At 43.7% G+C, this 20,652-nt stretch overlaps 1 protein-coding gene across 1 annotated transcript in view; it reads right to left on the bottom strand.

Annotated features, from left to right (window-relative positions):
* Positions 1-20,652, bottom strand: part of LOC110261959 (translation initiation factor IF-2-like) — a 39,715-nt gene that overhangs the window by 2,131 nt on the left and 16,932 nt on the right. The window contains exon 2 of the mRNA XM_021100538.1: positions 3,779-3,827. Coding sequence (XP_020956197.1) covers positions 3,779-3,827 — 49 coding nt within the window. The remainder of the gene's footprint in view (positions 1-3,778; positions 3,828-20,652) is intronic.

Genomic DNA, 20,652 nt, shown 5'->3' with positions numbered 1-20,652 from the left:
GGATCTCATTGCTTATTAATCCTACTAGATAAATGGCCTTCATTTCCTCAGTCTGACTTGCTTACTGGAAAAGTTTTATTATGAATTTATTCCCACATACTGGGATAAAAATAAATGAATGGCAAATCAGCAGCTGCATTCCTTTAAAGTTAGCAGAGGTCTTGGTTCAAAGAGATGGCATATTCAGAGTGATCCAAATTATCATGACATAAAGGCCCTGGGTCAAATTCAAGACCAAGTTACAAATCAATAGGAAATCACCTTGGGGGGAAACTGGTGCTGTGAACTTGAATTCTTAATTGTTTTTCAGGTGGCTGTATTTTACTTTGATGCATCCAAAATTTAAGATCTTCTACAAGATAAAGACTTTGAATTTTGTGTGAGCCCTGGTTTTCTTTTAATTCATCATTTAAAAAATTTTAATTATCATATGTTCTTAATGTTTTTCTCTAGAAATTTCTTTCTTTTTTTTTTGTTTGTTTGTTTTTGCTTTTTTAGGGCTGCACCTGAGTTATATGAAAGTTCCCAGGCTAGGGGTCAAATCAGACCTGCAGCTATTGGCCTACACCACAGCTACACTGCTAGATCCTAGCCAAGTCTTTGACCTACACCACAGCTCATGGCAACGCTGGTTCCTTAACCTGCTGAGCAAGGCTAGGGATTGAACCCTCCTCCTCATGGATACTAGTACGATTCATTACTGCGGAGCCATAAGGGGAACTCCCAAGAGATTTTTCTCACAAGTTCAGTTAAATATTGTTTTTGAGCTTTTAGGTGCTTTTTGTTCCTTACCCTGCTTCATGTTTCTCTTTAGAAAAGAGCTTAATTTGGAATTCCTGTCATGGCTCAGGAGAAAGCAATCTGATTAGCATCCATGAGGACACAAGTTCCATCCCTGGCCTCGCTCAGTGGGTTAAGGATCGGGCGTTGTCATGAGCTGTGGTGTAGGTCGCAGATGAGGATCCCACGTTGCTGTGGCTGTGGTGCAGGCTGGCAGCTGTAGCTCTGATTTGACTCCTAGCCTGGGAACCTCCATAGGCCCTGAGTGAGGCCCTAAAAAGACCAAAAAAAAAAGAGCTTAATTAGACTGAATTTATGTGAATGTTACAGTGAAGCACAATAATCTACTCTCTTTTTTTTTTTTGGCTGCACCTGCCGCATGTGGAAGTTTCCAGGCCAGCAATCAAAACTGCTCCACCACAACCCAAACCACTGCAGTGGTACTGGCAACTGGCGATGCCAGATCCTTAATCCCTTCTATCACAAGGGAACTCTCACAATAACCTTCCTTAAATGCTACATTTTACTCAAAGTTCCTATTTTTAAAAAATTAAGATAGAAGAGTTCCTGCCATGGTGCAGTGGGTCAAGGATCTGGCATTGTTGCCACAGCTGTGACCTAGGTTGCAACTGTGGCTGGGATTTGATCCCTGGCCCAGCAACTTCCATATGCCACAGCTGCAGCTGAAAAAGAAAAATATCTTAATGTTATCAGGTTTAATGTCCACTCTCAATGTTACCAGCTGAAGAAATGGCTTTGGTCTGTCAAGAACTTCCATGTGGGGCCTTTCTCCCATTTTCCCCACATGTCCAGTGGTGCCTGTCACTGCCTGCGCCTACAAGAATCTCTTCCTGATGTAACTGATCCCTGAGGGACTGAACTCTGGCTTCGAAATTTTTGTTCTCTGAGTCAGCACCATTTCTGTTTCTCATTTAGTTCACAGTGAATTTGTGACATTGCTTAGAATATGTTTTATGGAGTTCCCATTGTGGCGAAGTGGTTAACAAATCCGACCAGGAACCATGAGGTTGCGGGTTCGATCCCTGGCCTTGCTCAGTGGGTAAAGGATCCGGTGTTGCCATGAGCTGTGGTGTAGGTTGCAGACACGGCTCGGATCCCGCGTTGCTGTGGCTGTGGCGTCGGCCGGTGGCTGCAGTTCCGATTCGACCCCTAGCCTGGGAACCTCCATATGCCACAGGAGCGGCCCCAGAAATGGCAAAAAGACAAAAAGACGGAGTTCCCGTCGTGGCGCAGTGGTTAACGAATCCGACTAGGAACCATGAGGTTGCGGGTTCGGTCCCTGCCCTTGCTCAGTGGGTTAAGGATCCGGCGTTGCCGTGAGCTGTGGTGTAGGTTGCAGACGCGGCTCGGATCCCGCGTTGCTGTGGCTCTGGCGTAGGCCGGTGGCTACAGCTCCGATGATTCAACCCCTAGCCTGGGAACCTCCATATGCCGCGGGAGCGGCCCAAGAAATAGCAACAACAACAACAACAACAAAAAAGACAAAGAGACAAAAAAAAAAAAAAAAAAGAACAGGCTTTGTGCTCTCTGCAAGTGAAGGTGACAAAGTGACCGAGTGGACACTGCGCTGGCCAGATGGGCATTGCTGTGGCTGTGGCATAGGCCATCAGCTACAGCTCTGATTTGACCCCTAGCCTGGGAACCCTCATATGCTGAGGGTTTGGCCCTAAAAAGACAAAAAAATAAATAAATAATAACCTCCCAGAATGTCTAAAAGTACAAGAGTGAGCAATGTAGCAACTGAACTTCATGCACTGATGATGGAAATGCAAACTGGTACAACCATTTTAGAAAAGTATTGAAATTTCCTTGAGAGACACAGCATATAATTTAGATATCCCATTCCAGGTATTAACTGAAAAGAATTGAAATTTTATGCCATACAAAGCCCCTGTAGGGACATGTCCCCAAACTGGGAACAACCCCAAAGTCCAGCTGGTGAAGAAGTAAACAAATTTTAATACACCAGTTCAATGGAATAAAGTACCTAGGAGTTAGAACTTTTCTGTATTCTCTTGATTAGTGTCTTTTGAATTCAACTGCCAAAGACAGATTAGCAAAAGATAGCATTTAATCACCATATTTTGTTAAAGTATGTAGGGGGTGCACAGAAAAATGTGATTCAAGGGCCAATTAGAATTACATACTTTTTTTTGGCTTTTTAGGGCCAAACTCTCGAACTCTCGGCTAGGAGTTCCCAGGCTAGAAGTCGAATCACAGCTACAGCTGTCGGCCTACACCACAGTCACAGCAATGCTGGATCCAAGCTACATCTGCGACCTACACCGCAGCTTACAGCAATGCTGAATCCTTAATCCACTGAGCAAGGCCAGGAATCGAACCTGCTGCTGAGCAGTGATAGGAACTCCCAGAAATACATACTAGCTTAATAGGGGAAGGGGAGGGAAAAAGGGCCCTTGTGGGAAAGCAGATTACTTTTGGAAAGATAAACGAGCCTCAGAGGAATAGATGGGAGATCTGATCATTTTGCCACAATGTTGAGATATAGTGTGGGACTTCTCATCCACGTTAACAGTCTACCATCCCTGGTTGATCCTGGGGGAGGGGATTGGTAACTGAGTTCTTCTCAGTTCTGATTTTAGGAATGTCAGTGATTTTTAGGAACTCAAATGCCTTCTACTAAAAATAAATTTTATGCCATGGTGAGTAGGTATTACTGACTCCTTTGATAGCAATAAAAAGATTCTAGCTACAGATACATCTCCTAGATGCATCTACACAGATGAATCTTAGCATAAAATAGGCTTTGACCATCATCAAATTTACAATCTAGTTGGGGAAATAAAACATACTCTGCTTCAGTGCAAGCACAAATAGTAAGAGCTGTTAGAGTTTGGAGAAGTGGCTTTTAGCTAGGCTAAGCTTCAAAGAAGAGATGGAGTATTTAGTTCAGGAAACTAAGCAGCTCATGGGCAGAGTTACAAGGAAAGAACACAAAAGTCTAGAATCCAGTTACCTTCGGGTCATTCCTAATGAGTCATCCCAGAGGAGGGGAGACTGGTCCTCTGCGGAAAAATGAAGAGGCAGAAGACAAACACGGGAAAGGAAAGTAAACCAGAATACAACCCAGCTGGCGTTGCAGCAAATCAGGACGGAAGATGACATGTATGGCATCAGAGTAGAACAGGCGCCATTCTAAGTGTGGGCTTGTCTTGCTCCAAGGACCTCTTAAATAAGCAGTGCTGAAGTCTCTCCAAGAAACAAAACTAGACTACTGCAGTCCAATCACAACTGTGGTTGTCAGACCATCAAACCTTTATCAAATTAAGTATAGTGATTTGGATGAAAATGAAATAAAAATTCCTGTATTGTGTCCAGAAGACAGAATGTGTTACCATAAAAAGCTAATCTGAGGATTTCCTGCTGTGGCATAGTAGGTTAAGAATCTGACTGTAGTGGCTTGGGTTGCTGCGGAGGTGGGGGTTTGACCCCCGACCCCACACGGGTTAAAGGATCCTGTGTTGCTACAGCTGCACTGCAGCTGTGCTTTAGATTCAATCCCTGGTCCAGGAACTTCCATGTTCCGTGGGATGTCCATAAAACTACAAAAAGAATAAGAAGCAGCAGCTAGTCTGGAGTTCCCTTGTGGCACAGTGGGTTAAGGATCCGGCTTTCTCACTGCAGCAGCTTGGGTCGCTGCTGTGGCAAGGTATGGGTTTGAACCTTGCCTTTGAAACTCCCCAAGTATAGCCAAAAGAAGAAGAAGAGGAAGAAGAAAAGCTAGTCTGCATGTAATCTAGAAAAGAGGAAAATGAAGGGGGAAAATTGTTGGGTTCACAGAACATGGAGGTACTGAACCTGGCAGATAGAGATGTATAAAGGTAGTTTGCTGTGTCCAGCACTGCAGGGCAACAGGGAATCCTGGAAGAGGGACGGTGCAGTGTAACAACACACAAGACTACTTTACATCTACAAAGCAGGGGACCAGGAGGCACTCTGTTCCACAGAACAAAAGGTGCCTAGGCTTTAGCCCACATCACTTTATTAAGGAAGGTGGTGAGATTAGCCTGGAAGGTAACAAGATTAATATTAGTGGGATTAAGGAAGGTGACAAGATTAGAGGGCAAGAACAGCATAGCAATGACGAAGTTATCTTCTTAGCATATCAAAGGGGGTACCCTTATGACATAGTGCAGTTGTTTCAGTTGTTTATAGAATAACCTGAATATCTTGTCTTTGAAGGAGACCCTGTACTTTAGAACTCTGCTTCCACAGATGTTTGCCCTCTGCAGAGTTCAGCTGTTCAGTGGCCTCCAATAGTAGTTCACTGGGACTTTTTTTTGGCGACACTTTTTTGGCGTATGGGAGTTCCTGGGCCAGGGACTGAATCTGAGCCGCACCTGCGACCTGCCACAGCTACAGCAACGCCAGATCCTTAACCCACTGTGCCTCACTAGGAACTCCCTCACTAGGATTTTCTATGGCTCATAATAGATGTGAAGATTATCTCTCTTGACAGTCTGTGCTCACCAGGCACCTTAATAGCTAATACTTTATACTCTCTGTACTTTGATTTCAAGTGACAATTTATCAACTGGTATTCCGATTTTTGCATCTTTTCCCCCTATCTTCCCCTGACATTGACAGGAAGTTTCCTCCTTTTCCAGCCTCCCTCACTGGGCTTTAGCCACACCCGTCTCGGATAGTGCTGTCAAGACCTTTGTAGATGTATTTAAATTAAGGGTTTTGAAATGAGGAGATCATTCTGCATTACCTGCATGTGTCCTAAGTCCAAAGAAAGGTGTCCTTATAAGAGACACTCAGAGGAGAAACCAGAGAGGGCAATGTGAAGGCGGAGGGAGAGACTGGACTACTATGGCCACCTACCAAGGAAGCTGGCAGAGCCCGGAAACTGGCAGAGACGAGGGACGGGCCTCCCTAGAGGCTTTTGGAGGCAGCGCGGCTCTGCTGACAGCGTGACTTTCGCCTTCTTGTTTTCAGAACTAAGAGAGAATACATTTCTTTTCTAAGCCAGATCAGCCACCCCCGCAAAAGTTTATTCTCTAAGCTTTGGAAGCTGAATTGTAAGACAAAGTGACAAAGGTTTAATGAAATGACTGTATTTATAGTATATCGACTTAAAACATAAATTTAGCATTTATTAAATGTCATTATATATTTTTTTTTAAAATTATAGGCTAGATTTTCTCGCTTTGCAAGAAATCCTGAAATAATATGTATTTCATTATATATTATATATATGTATATATATATTATTTTTTTTAGGGCCACACCTGTGGCATATGGAAGTTCCCAGGCTAAGGGTTGAATCAGAGCTGCTCTTCCACCTACACAATAGCTCACGGCAATGTTGGATCCTTAACCCACTGAGTGAGGCCAGGAATCAAACCCGTATCCTCATAGATATTAGATTCGTTTCCACTGAGTCATGACAGGAACTCCAAAATGGTGTACTTCTTAACTGAAGCTGCAAAATGGCAGCATAAAATTTTTTGAGTTTTTTGAGAATAATCACAAATAATTCATCAGCAAGTATGAGTCATCTTGAAATGGAAGTCCAAATAAATTAGGTCATTCATGCCTGGAGAAAAGTTTTAGTCCAATCATTTATCATTTTATGAGTGTTACAATTTAGTTTTATTTTATGTTTCTATAAATGTGAATTTAAATACTTAAATAGTTGCGTCTCCTAGGAAGATTCTAGCAAAATTTGCTCAGACATAAAAACCACCAAATATGGTTATATATACAAAGGTCAAGTTGATTTTGCTGTACATGTAAAACTAATACAATATTGTTAGTCATTATACTCCAACGAAAATTTTTTAAAAAGATTAAATTGAATTTCTTGGAGGATATCTCCTCAAAATAGTGTTCAGGAGGATAGAAGCTTAGAAAAAGCCAGCATAGAAGACATAAAGACAGGAGTTCCCATTGTGGCAGAGTGGTAACAAATCCAAATAAGAGATAGACCTGAAGAGGCAAAGGGAACAGACTTATGGTTGCCAAGGTGAAGAGGGGTAGGGGAAGGATGGACTGGAAATTTGGGATTAACAGATGCAAACTATTATATACAGAATGGACAAACTACAAGGTCCTACTGTCTAGCACAGGGAACTATATACAATACCCTGTGATAAATGATCATGGAAAAGAATGTGAAACAGAATGTATACATATGTATAACGAGAGTCACTTTGCTGTACAGCCTAAATTAACACAACATTGTAAATCAACTATACTTCAATAAAATTGAAGGAAAAAAAAAAAAGACCTGAAATGTGACATTGGAAAGATACAAAGCCTTCTTTTTGCCTTATTTCTATGTTTTGGATACCTTTTCTTAACAAGTATCAGAATCTCTATACACTGTTTTTTCTTGAGCACAGTCTATAACAAATGGACAGAGCTGGAATTATTTCAAAGCTCCCATTTCTTCTACCACACACCATTGACACATAGCTTTGGTTTAGATGAGGTATAAAGACTGCCAGGCTCTAGGGCTAACAACTAAATACCCATTTCCCAGAGAAAGTGCTCTTAGAACTCTGAAGGTTGAGACTTGATTCCGGATTTTTTTCAAAGCCTACTCTCTTGGGTCCCATTGAGTTTTCTCTTCCCAGAAACCTAGTGAATACTTCAGGTTTATATTATTCATTTGACAGTTTAACCAATGTTTTATTTAGTGATTTTTTATATATATGTCTAGTCTCCTCAAGTAGAATGCAAGCTTCTCAAAAGGTTTTCTTTCTTAAAATCTTGCTGTAGTTATTATAGTTCCTTGGGTTAGCTGTACAATGTTCAGTGAGGATTAGCTGAAATGAGGCCATATGTAGATGAAGATGAAAGCCAAAGAAGAAAAAAAAATATTGTAAAGTAAAAGAATATGGAAAACAATGCAGAAAAGGAATCTGAAATTCAAATAGAAGAAGAAGTAGGATTTGTACTGATATACAAGCTATAATTAGCCTTGACAAGAATTCCTAAGCATGGGAATTTCCAGTGATACCTGCTGAAGGAATTGTTTCAAGAACAAATCATTTATTCATTTGGCAATTTATATTGTCTGCTATGTAGTAACCACTGGGATACAACTGTAAGTTAGACATGGCCCTAAACTCCATGGAGAGTCTGGAGTACTGGGAAAGATTAATACTAATTGCACAAGGAAGATTACTATTAATAAATTATACTTAAATAAAAAGTTTACTTAAAAACAACACCTGGGAGTTCCTGTCGCGGCAAAGTGGAAACGAATCCAACTAGGAACCATGAGGTTACAGGTTCGATCCCTGGCCTCACTCAGTGGGTTAAGGATCCGGTGTTGCTGTGAGCTGTGGGTGTAGGTCGCAGACACGGCTAGGATCTGGTGTTGCTGTGGCTGTGGTGTAGGCTGGTAGCTGTAGCTCTGATTAGATGCCTAGCCTGGAACCTCCACATGCCACGGGTGCGGCCACAAAAAGACAAAAGACAAAAGACAAAAAAATAAAAAATAAAAAGCTGAGCCTTGAGGTTTGAAAAGGAATCAGCCAAGAAAGGACACGAAAGTTCCAGGTCCCAGGGACTTCCAGAACTGGGAACGTGAAAGGAAGTTCAGGGCAATTGCCCCAGGCAAAGAAGAGAAGATGAGGCTGGACTGCCACAGACAGGCCTTGGAGACCAGGGTAAGAAGTTTTCAAATGATCCTAAAACCAAAGAGCCAATGACTCAACCAGTGTCATCAGCATCACTATAGGAAACTCGAGCCTGTTAAGCACTGGCTGTGTAACAATGAACAAAACAATCAAACCCTGGCCCCCAGTGAAGCTCCCAAGGGGGGCTGTTGGAGATGCTGGAGGGAGGAGGGGGTGAAGATGGGGAGAGAACTGAGCACTGAAGGGCCTTTGGTTTTACCCTAAGATGAAGGGTTTTTTTTTTGTCTTTTGTCTTTTTGTTGTTGTTGTTGTTGTTGCTATTTCTTGGGCCGCTCCCGCGGCATATGGAGGTTCCCAGGCTAGGGGTTGAATCATCGGAGCTGTAGCCACCGGCCTACGCCAGAGCCACAGCAACGCGGGATCCGAGCCGCGTCTGCAACCTACACCACAGCTCACGGCAACGCCGGATCCTTAACCCACTGAGCAAGGGCAGGGACCGAACCCGCAACCTCATGGTTCCTAGTCGGATTCGTTAACCACTGCGCCACGATGGGAACTCCAGATGAAGGTTTTTGAGCCAAAGAAGACTTGATCTTTGTGCGTTATTTCCGAAAACTTACCTAGGCTGCTACTCTTCTCTAGAAGCCATCCCCCACCGCAGCCCAGGTGGCCTTGTGCAAACAGAATCAGACCTGGTCTTTCTCCTTCTGCTTCAAGCCCTATTGTTTCTCCTTGCAAAGATACAAGCAAGAATCCAAACTCCTAAAGCACTTAAAAGAAACCTCTAGGAGTTCCCGTCGTGGCGCAGTGGTTAACTAATCCGACTAGGAACCATGAGGTTTCCGGTTCGGTCTCTGCCCTTGCTCAGCGGGTTAACGATCCAGCGTTGCCTTGAGCTGTGGTGTAGGTCACAGACGCAGCTTGGATCCCGTGTTGCTGTGGCTCTGGTGTAGGCCGGTGGCTACAGCTCCAATTGGACCCCTAGCCTGGGAATCTCCATATGCCGTGGGAGCGGCCCAAGAAATAGCAAAAAAAAAAAAAAAGAAGAAGAAAGAAACCTCTAAACACTCAAGAAATTTCACCAAATATGTCAATCTGAAAAGGAAATGTGATTTTTTTTTTAAATTACTCAATGAATTTTACTACATTTAAGTTGTACAATGATCATCACAACGCCCCCAAAATGTGATTTTTTTCAAACAAGTTTTTACCCAGAGTGATAAAAGGGGGAAGAAATTCCTAGGAGTTCCTGTTGTGGCACAGTGGGTTAATAATCCGACTGTGGCAGCTTGGGCCCCTGTGGGCGACAACAGGTTCAATCCCCAGCAAGGTGCAGTAGCCTAAAGTATCCAGAGTGCTGCAGCTATGGCTTTGGTTCAGTCCCTGGCCTGGAAATTTCCATATACCATGGGTGTGGTCATAAAATAAAAAATAAAACAAACAAACAAAATCCCACTAATGGCTACAGTCTTATTGCCTTGTAGGACATTAATTAGTTGTGTCTCTTACCTAGTAAATTTATTCGTCATGTCTTTCCTGGCAGACTTTATACAGCTCAGTTCTTCAAATGGTCATTGAAACAGCTTTACTATCTGCTGGTTCCCTTACTGACAAATTAAGCAACTCTTATACACACACTGGTGCACACACACACTCTCTTCTCTGGGCAAGTATTTTAACTCTGGGCAAAAGAAAAAGAAAAAAGAAAAAAAAAAAGGGAAGGTAAAGTTATGAGGATGACTGGTGAGAGATGAAAGACTGGAAAAAAGAGTGAGAGAAGAAATAAAAACAGACACAGACTAGCTGACATGATATAGTGTCAAACTGGAACTGCAGTATTTGGAGACCCAGGATGAAGAGGAAACAAAGAAGACTGGAGGGGATCTGAAACCTCAGAGAACAAAAGAGAACCCTGGGTCCAATGCTGGTGAGATAAGGAGAAGGCACACATGAGATCTGATAACAGGGAGACCAGCCAGGACTTAAAAGGCACTTTGTGTGGGTGCTGAGGACAGATGCCTGGCTGGATCTGATTGGGTTCAAGGGTGGACAGAAGTTGGAGAAGTGGGAGTTCCTGTCATGGCTCAGTGGTTAACGAATCCGACTAGGAACCATGAGGTTGCGGGTTTAGTCCCTGGCCTTGCTCAGGGGGTTAAGGATCTGGCCTTGCTGTGAGCTGTGGTATAGGTCGCAGATTCAGCTCGGATCCCACCACAGCTGTGGAGTAGGCCAGCGGCTACATCTCTGATTAGACCCCTAGCCTGGGAACCTCCATATGCTGTGAGAGCGGCCCTAGAGATAGCAAAAAGACCAAAAAAAAAAAGAAGTTGGAGAAGTGAAGGCAACGCAAGGAGAAAGCTATTACCAATGTGCCTGAATCTTCTGGAGCAGATTTACATTCTACAAACATTTTTGCCATTCCTAACAGGATCTGGATGGTTTCACCAATGTGAAATCTAACAAAAGAGATGCCTACTACACACCACTGTGCTATGTTACAGGATTATTGAGCAATACATCTTTCTTTCTTTTTGGGGGGGCGCACTTCTACAACACAGGTTCCAAGCCTCGTCCTTGACCCACAGCACAGCACACAGCCACGCCGGATCCTTAACCCACTGAGCAAGGCCAGGAATCGAAACTGCATCCTCATGGATCCTAGTCAGGTTCGTTGCTGATGAGCCATGACGGGAGCTCCCAAGTGAGCGGTATACTGGAGGTAGCTTCCACTTGAGTGGAATGTGGGTTAGGGAGTCTGACTGCCTGGTTTCAAATCCCGGCCCTTTCACTCAATACCTGAACGACCTTGGGCAGTTACTACAACTCTGAGTTTCAGTTTTTTCATCTGCAAATGGGCGCGGGTAGTGGCATCTATTTCATAAGGCTGACAAAGAGATAAAAAGTATTTAGAGGGAGTTTCCATTGTGGTGCAGTAGAGATGAATCTGACTAGTAGCCATGAGGTTGCAGGTTTGATCCCTGGCCTCACTCAGCAGGTTGAGGATCTGGTGTTGCTGTTAGCTTTGGTGAATTTCTCAGACGAGGCTCGGATCCGAGACACTGTGGCTGTGGTGTAGGCCAGCAGCTGTAGCTCTGATTTGATTGCTAGCCTGGGAACCTCCATATACTGTGGGTGGGGCCCTAAAAAAAAAAAGTGTTTAGAATATGCCCGAACGTAGTAAGTGCTCAATAAAGGTTACCTTTGTTATTACTGTTATTATTATTTTGTTTTTTAGGGCCACACCCATGGCATATGGAGTTTCCCAGGCTTGGGGTCGAATCAGATCTGCAGCTGCCAGCCTACACCACAGCTCACAGCAACGCAGGATCCTTAACACCGGGTCCAACCCTAAAAAGACCGGAAAAAAAAAAAAAAAAAAAAGAATTCTGGATCTAAAGTCTCACAGAGTGTAGTCCAAGGACCAGTGAATTGTCATCATGTCTAGAGTTCCTGCTGTGGCACAGAGGATTAAGAATTCAACTGCAGGGAGGGAGTGGGAGGGATCGGGAGCTTGGGCTTATCAGACACAACTTAGAATAGATTTACAAGGAGATCCTGCTGAATAGCATTGAGAACTATGTCTAGATACTCATGTTGCAACAGAACAAAGGGTGGGGGAAAAATGTAATTGTAATGTATACATGTAAGGATAACCTGACCCCCTTGCTGTACAGTGGGAAAAAAAAAAAAAAAAGAATTCAACTGCAGCAGCTCAGGTCACTCTGGAGGCAAGTGTTCAAGCTTCAGTGCAGTGGGGTAAGGGCCCCTGTGTCACTGCAGCTGTGCCATTGCTGCTGTGGCTCACATTCAATTCCTGGTCTGGGAACTTTCACATGCCTCGGGTGTGGCCTCAAAAAAAAAAAAGAAAGGCAGAATCTGTGGCCCAATCCAGACCTACTGAATCAGAAATTGCATTTTGACAAGCTGTCTGTGCACATTAAACTTTAAGAAGTACTGCTAAAATCTATTGTGGAAACGTTTTCCGAAATCAGATTTAAGTCAGATTTGTAAGTTTGAAATAGAATTTGTGGCATTTGGTCACTCATACCAGCGACTTGCTACAGAATTTAAGCTCCTTCTCCCCACCAGCCCCGTCACCCCCACCACCGCTGCCACCCCACTGCCCCAACCTGGAGCACATGGAAATTCCTGGGCCAGGGACTGAACCTGCACCTCTGCTGTAACCAGAGGTACTGCAGTGACAGCAATGAATCCTTCACCCACTGAGCCACGGGAACTCCTAAGCTCCTTTTTAAGTATTGAACTTTTTTCAGAAAACTGGACTTTCATATCCTTAAGTAGGACATAAATAATGACAATGATAATCCTCGGCAACACCAGACTGGAGCCGTGTCTGCGACCCGCTTCGTCCTCATGGATACTAGTCAGGTTCGTTTCCGGTGTGCCACAATGGGAACACCATAAGACATATTCTTTATGTTAGATTCAGCCCTGGAGCAAAGTCATCTCCCACAACATGAGTCAAATAGAAGAGGTGAAGAGTTCTCTTGTGGTGCAGAGGGTTGAGGATCTGGTGTTGTTACTAAAGTGGCTTGGGTTGCTGCTGTGGCACAGGTTCGATCCCTGGTCTGGGAACTTCCACATGACATGTGTGCAACCCCCCCCCCATAGAAGAGGTAAAATGGCATCTTTTGCCATATATTCATTTTTCCTTCCAGAATCAATGGTACAGTTAAAACAATCTTTATTTCTTTTCTTTCTTTTTTTTTTTTTTGGTCTTTTTGCCGTTTCTTGGGCTGCTCCCGAGGCACATGGAGGTTCCCAGGCTAGGGGTCAAATCGGAGCAGCCGCCAGCCTACGCCAGAGCCACAGCAACTCGACCTACACCACAGCTCACGGCAACGCTGGATCTTTAACCCACTGAGCAAGGCCAGGGATCGAACCCGCAACCTCATGGTTCCTAGTTGGATTCATTAACCATTGCACCATGACCGGAACCCCTCTTTCTCTATTTCTAAAGAACTCATCTTATGTTCCTTGTGCCCATTCTCTATATAGGGCAATTTGTTTGTACTATACCACAAAATCAAAAGCTTGATAATTTTATTTTTATTTTTCATTTTTTGTCTTTCCTAGGGCTGCACTGTGGCATATGGAGGTTCCCAGTCTAGGGGTCTAATCCGAGCTACAGCCGCCAGCCTATGCCAGAGCCACAGCCACAGCAACGCCAGATCTGAGCCATGTCTGCGACCTACACCACAGCTCACAGCAACACCAGATCCTTAACCCACTGAGCAAGGCCAGGGATTGAACCTGCAACCTCATGGATGCTAGTCGGGTTTGCTAACCACAGGAACTCCAAAAGCTTGGTAATTTTAAAATTCCCTTTCTGTGAACTGCTAGGTTTTAGGGAATTCTCTGTAACCACTTCTCCCTGCAACTCCATTTGCCAGATTTGTGTGAATGAGTAATATAGCCTGTCGCCATGTCAGTGCACAAAGGATGAGCCACTGAGAGGCTGAGCCCTGGGGGAGCTCAGGGTAGAACAGGATGCTGGTCACCTAGCCGTCAACTGCCACAGCCACTCCAGACTCTCAAGTTCCTTGTGGTAGAAAGAACATGAGTTTTACACCCTAAGGGACCCTAATTTTTCTCTTCTGGAAAGTGGATTGATAACACCTCCTAAATAAGGTAGGGTTAAGACTGATCCACAGAGCCTGCAGCCCATAATCATTACTCATTTAATGTCGGTTCCTTTCTCTGATAGTGCGGAAAATGTCTTAATCCTTCCAGAAGGATCACTGGGTGTGGAAGGCAGAAGTGGTTACTGGCAGACAGCCCCTAAGGCGCTGTCACCTCCCTAGCCAGGAAGTCCTCTTCTCCCTGCCTGCCTGCTGAGTGCCCCAGTGCAGCCTTGCAATGCTAGGCATCACTGTTCCCACAGCAGAGGAGGCTCGGGGACTGGAGCAGGGTTGAGGTGGAACTGCTGCCCCAAACCACCCAAACCATGTGACGATGGGTATTCACTGCAGGAAAATCGTGTATTTCAGTGGAGGCAGACCCACAGAGGTTCCCTTAGCTCTTAGTGGAGCCTTCAACAGTGCCTGCAGGCTCTGGCACCACGGATACTGCCTTTACTGAGGCCATTGTCTCCACTGTGTGGGCACCTTCCAGGTTAACTGACAGTGACAGGGGCTAGGAGAGAGAGAAAAGCCACAGAGCAGACATTGAAGGCACTTACTGCAGAACCCAGGTTGCTGTGAATGGGAGCAGTCACTCAGAACGTCATTTGGGGAATAAATTCCCTGGAAAGATTAAAAATTCTAATATTCACCAAAGTGAAAATGAGACCCGAGAGCTTTCTACAAAAAAGATGTTTTAGGAGTTCCTGTTGTGGCGCAGTGGTTAACGAATCCGACTAGGAACCATGAGGTTGCGGGTTCGTTCCCTGGCCTTGCTCAGTGGGTTAAGGATCCAGCATTGCCATGAGCTGTGCTGTGGGTCAGACACAGCTTGGATCCCACGTTGCTGTGGCTCTGGCGTAGGCTGGCAGTTACAGCTCTGATTAGACCCCTAGCCTGTGGACCTCCACATGCCACGGGAACAGCCCTAGAAAAGGCAAAAAGACAAAAAAAAAAAAAGATGTTTTGACCAAAAGCATACTAGCATCTGCTTCCTGGGGTTGAGTATTTCCTGATTTGCAAACACACTCCTTCCTGATACCTCAAAAGCTGTTTGATTACATTTCTAAAAGTGATATCTGTGTTTCATTCCACAGTTTAAGTTCATACATTCCTTCCTGCCAGCTTGCAGCAAATGGTCACGCGGCAAAGCATTGCTTCAGGTAATATGAAAATCTGACCATAGAGGTTGGCAGGGCGGCACATTAATGCAAACCAGAGATCTTACCCAGTCAATTATTTTTGTTAGGAAGGCTCCATGCCATCAGGAAAAATTCTTCTCTAGTTGGCCATAAAACCTGATAGATGTTTTGAAGGTCCCAAAGTATTAAGCTTCCTCTACTTATCTTGTTCTTTTTTTTTGGGTGCACCCATCAGATGTGGAAGTTCCTAGGCCAGGGATTGAACTCAAGCTGCAGTTTTGGCCTGTGCCACAGCTGCAGCAATGCTGGAGTCTTTTTGTTTTTCCTTTTTAGGGCCACACATGCAGCATATGGAAGTTCCTGGGATCACATTGGAGCTGCAGCTGCCGGCCAACACCATAGCCACAGCAACACAGGATCCAAGCCATGTCTGTGACCTACACCACGGCTGATGTCAACACCATTTCCTTAAGCCACTGAGCGAGGCCAGGGATTGAACCCGCGTCCTCATGAATGCTATTCAGGTTTGCTAACCATGACAGGAACTCCTGCAGCTGGATTCTTAAGCCACTCCATCCTCTCTGTATTTCTATTGATTGTCATGTTCTTCCACCATAATGCATTCAGAGAACTTGTTGGCTGCTGCATATGTCTGAACAATGCCTGGCACATAGCAGAAACTTCAGAGATGTTTGTTAAATGAATGACTGAATATATTAACACAATTTTTACTTTAAATCTTAAGATATAACTACTTATAAAAATTTTTACTATTTCACTTTTCTGAACCCGTGGTTTACTCCATTTAAAAATAACATAGAATATACAACTTCAAAAGCATAAAACATTTAAATAATAAAAATTGGGGAATGGATAAACAACAAGGTCCTATTATATAGCACAGGGAACTATATTCGATATCCTGTGATAAGCCATATGGAAAAGAATATGAAAAATAACATATATGTACATATATATATACACACACACATAACTGAATCACTTTGCTGTACACCAGAAACTAACACAACATTGTAAATCAACTACAATTTAAAAAAGAGGAAAAATTATTTTCACACTTGGGGGACATGGCTTAATGACCTGAACAATCTTCAAATATAAATTTGGAAAAGTAGAGAATTTGTTTTAAAATAAGCTGTTCTCAAAAATTAACCAGTACAATCTGAAGTCTAACTTTTTTTCAGGAAGTTATGGTACATCTTCCCATGACTGAAATTCAAGGAACACTGCACATCCGGAATGAGCAGACAACTCACTAACTGAAGTCTGGATGGATGAGAACATTAGAATATCGCTGTTACACGCCTCATTACATATTCACTCCTCCTGCTGACTGCCTGGAAGCATGAACTTGATTTTGCATGACTCTCAATCCTTCTTTAAGGACAGATTTACAGGCTGCAGGGGGCTGAAGCTCTTGCTTCTTGAGAATGTGTTTATAGATCTTTCTAAATGAGAAACAGAGAGCAGTATTCTTCTTTGTTCTTTGAAGCTCAAGTAGCATGCAAAAATCAGAAAGAAAATGAGACTCCACCACAATAGTAATTCTGGATTATTCTTTTTTTTTTTTTTTTTTTTTTTTTTGGCTTTTTAGGGCCACACACGCGGCATATGAAGTTTCCCAGGCTAGGGGTTGAATTGGAGCTACAGCTGCTGGCCTACACCACAGCTCATGGCAACATTGGATCCTTAACCCACTGAGCGAGGCCAGGGATCGAACCCGCAACTTTATGGTTCCTAGTCAGATTCATTTCCGCTGAACCACGACGGGAACTCCATATATTATATGTAATATATATAGATATATACTTTTTTTTTTTCTTTTTTGGCCGACCCGCTGCATATGGAGGGATCAAATCCAAGTCAGAATTGCAGGTTGCTTAACCCACTGCAACAGACAGGGACTGAACATGACTTCTGGTACTGGAAACACTGCCGACCCCATAGCTCCACTGCGACCTGGGAATCTTCTCCTTCCTGTCCCTGGGAGGGTTCAAGGGCATGGAGGATGGTGTGCAAAGTTTAACAGGCCAGGCCTGGATACACCCCACGGCACCCCTACATGTAAGGGTGGTTTGGTGTGTCTAGGAGGAGAAGGAAGCAGGTTGGTGCCATTGGTCAAAGAAATTGGTCCCTGTTAGTTACCTATAAATAGCTGCTGTGGATGTGGTGTAGGCTGGGGGCTATAGCTCCAGTTCGATCCCTAGCCTGGGAACCTCATATGCCACAGGTGCGGCTCTAAAACGACAAAAAAACAAACAAACAAAAAAAAAAGCTTAGAGTAAAAGAATCCACCAGCATACATTTGTGATGGTAAAATCTGGAAGCCTTGTGTTTCAGAGAATTTCCAAAGTCTCCATCTATGATAAAACCATGCCCTGTTCTCCAGAGATGCCTTTTATATTCTCTGTGTAGAGGAAAGAAAGGAGAAACTTGAACTTGATTTTTGCTAAAAAAAAAAAAAAAAAAAAAAAAAAAAAAATCCATTTATATTTAAATTGCTTTACAAGATTGTGAAATGTTTACATACACATTATAGTTTTGACTTGATTACAAAACCTGCCAGAGTTGCCCCCAAAGGTGTGGATTCTCCTTACAGTGTGGCCGTCAACAAATGCCTTTTTGAGGGTTTGAAATCTTACCATCTAGAAAAAAAAAAGGATATTTTAAAAATTTCTAAGTTCTAAGTTAGGCTCATGTAAAGCCTGGTGTTTCCACTCAGACTGCCTTACCATAATGTTTCTTTTCTAATGTAATACTGGTCAAGACTGTTAGATCCAAAAAAATGAATTTTAGTTCACTGGTCAGAGGGTAGAAAGTGGTAACAGGAAAAAAGCAACACTTCCTTATTTGTCAGGACTGTGTGGGGCACAGAGCCCACATACGTCACGAACTTTAATCCTCACATCAACACCGCAAGGAAGGTAGTCTGGTCCCAGGTTTATGGGTGGGGACCCTTTGTCTCCAGGAGGTGACCTCACCTGAGGGGCCAAGGCCGAAAGGGACAAAGCCTGGGTGTGGTTGAGGTGTGTCTGGCTCCAAAGTCCACACTCTAGACGAGCAGATCAGGGAAGAGAGAATGAAAATGAAGTACTTGGGATATGAGTCAGAGACCAACAGTGAGGAGCCTTGGAATTTGATTCCTCAGTCTTTTCTTTCCCAAGAAGTCCCTGGAGGTAGTAATCCCTTTGTATCTTTGTGAGCCACTAGCTCTGTAGAAACACTGAAGTTGCATGTATGATTAGATCTGCAGATCTGTACCAGCTCTTGGATGTTTCTGGTCACGTACTGAAATTGCCTTGAAATTTCCTTTGTGGCACATTGGATTAAGGATCTGGCATTGTCACTGCAGCGGCTTGGGTTGCTACTGTGGCACAGGTTTGATCCCTGGCCCAGAAACTTGTACATGCTGAGGGCGGTGGGGGGAGGCGGGATAGAGAGAGAAAGGAAAAAAAAAAAATCTCCTTGTAGTTTTTCCAAACCAACTTTTTGTGGGAGCAATGAAGTTCCAACTCCAATTCTTTTTTTTTATTTTTAATTTTATTTATTTCTTTATTGTCATTTTTTTCTTTTTTTTTTAGGGCCCCACCCGAGGCATATGGACGTTCTCAGGCTAGGGGTCAAATCAGAGCTACAGCTGCCGGCCTACACCACAGCTCATGGCAACGCCGGATCCTTAACCCACTAAGAGAGGTCAGGGATCAAACCTGCATCCTCATGTTTCCTAGTCGGATTCAGTTCCACTGCGGCACGACGGGAACTCCCCAACTCCAATTCTGATGGAAAGCTTTGGCTGCCCTGGTCACACCTCCATGGGAAAAATGAAACTGACAGATTAAGGGAGCAATTCCAACAATAATTTTGGTTCTCTACGCAAGACTAGAAAATAACTTTCCTTCATTTTTGGACAGGAAAGCTGCTGCAGAAGAATCAAGCTGAGAGCCCCCCTCTGCTCCCCTCTGCCAGGACTCGTGTCTGTAAAACAGATGAACTTTCTTACCTTTCTGAGCTTGTACCCGGCTGTTTATAGCAGACCCAGAAACATGCACATCATAAAGTTAAAAATTAAGCCAAATAGCAAGACTTTAGAGTGGGATAAAAAAAGAAAATACTCATAGAAGAATTAAACTAAAATTCCAAACTCACCTGTGAGGTAAATTTTTTTTTTGTCTTTTTAGGGCGGCACCTGAGGCATATGGAGGTTCCCAGGCTAGGGTTCTAATCAGAGCTGTAGCCGCTGGCCTACACCACAGCCATAGCAACGCAGGATCCGAGCCGAGTCTGGGAACTACACCACAGCTCATGGCAACGCTGGATCCTCAACCCACTGAGCAAGGCCAGGGATTGAACCTGCAACCTCATGGATGCTAGTCAGATTCATTTCTGCTGTGCCACAACGGGACCTCCAATTTTTTTTTTCTTTTTCTTTTTTTGCACTCCTGTGGCATATGGAAATTCCTGGGCCAGAGATAGAATCTGAGCAGCACCCGTGACTTATGTCACAGCTCCAGCAATGTTGGATCCTTAATCCACAGCCCCAGGCCAGGGATCAAACCCATGCCTCAGCAGTGACCTGAGCCACTTCAGAGCCAATACCAGATCCTTAACCCATTGCCCCATAGTGGGAACTGTGTGAAGTAAATTTTTTATTTTTTATTTATTTTTTATTTTATTTTTTGCTTTTTAGGATCACAACAACCACATATGAAGGTTCCCAGGCTAGGGGTCTAATCGGAGTTACAGCTGCTGGCCTATGCCACAGCCACAGCAACACAGGATCCAAGTCGCATCTACAACCTACACTACAGCTTATGGCAATGCCAGATCGTTAACCCATTGAGGGAGGCCAGGGATCGAACCCGAAACCTTATGGTTCCTAGTCAGATTTGTTTCTGCTGCGCCGCAATGGGAACTCCGCAAATTTTTTAAACACTAAGATTTATATATTGCAATATTGAATGTATCTTTTGGAAAAGCCACTCCTTTAGAATATCCCTGGGGAGCACTATTTTCAAATTGCCCCTCTCACAGCCATAACAGGTAGTACAAAGCAGATAAACTGCTTAAAGCATCACCTGTAAATTCACGAATCTCTGTGGAATCTTGATGAAGGAAAGGTGGCAAAATTCATCAAAACTGCAGTACAAAATACAAACTTTTCAGTTTCACATCCAGGAGTTTATATTTAGACACACTTGCACAGGTGCTGACTGATGTGCGTGGTTATCCTGCACCACAGTTTATATAAAGGGAACAGAATGGAAACACCCTACGTGTCGACAGAGGACTAGCTGAATAAATCACTGTACATGTGCAGACATTGGGACAGTGTGCAATCACTGGAATGGGAAAGGAAGTTTTATTAATGGACTTATACTCAGCCATCTCTAGTTCAATTAAAAAAGCCAAGCAGAGTTCCCCTCGTGGCAC

The sequence above is a fragment of the Sus scrofa genome, chromosome 8 (assembly GCF_000003025.6).
Source record: "Sus scrofa isolate TJ Tabasco breed Duroc chromosome 8, Sscrofa11.1, whole genome shotgun sequence".
Lineage (NCBI taxonomy): Eukaryota > Metazoa > Chordata > Mammalia > Artiodactyla > Suidae > Sus > Sus scrofa.
This window is presented reverse-complemented; position numbering and strand designations above follow the sequence as displayed.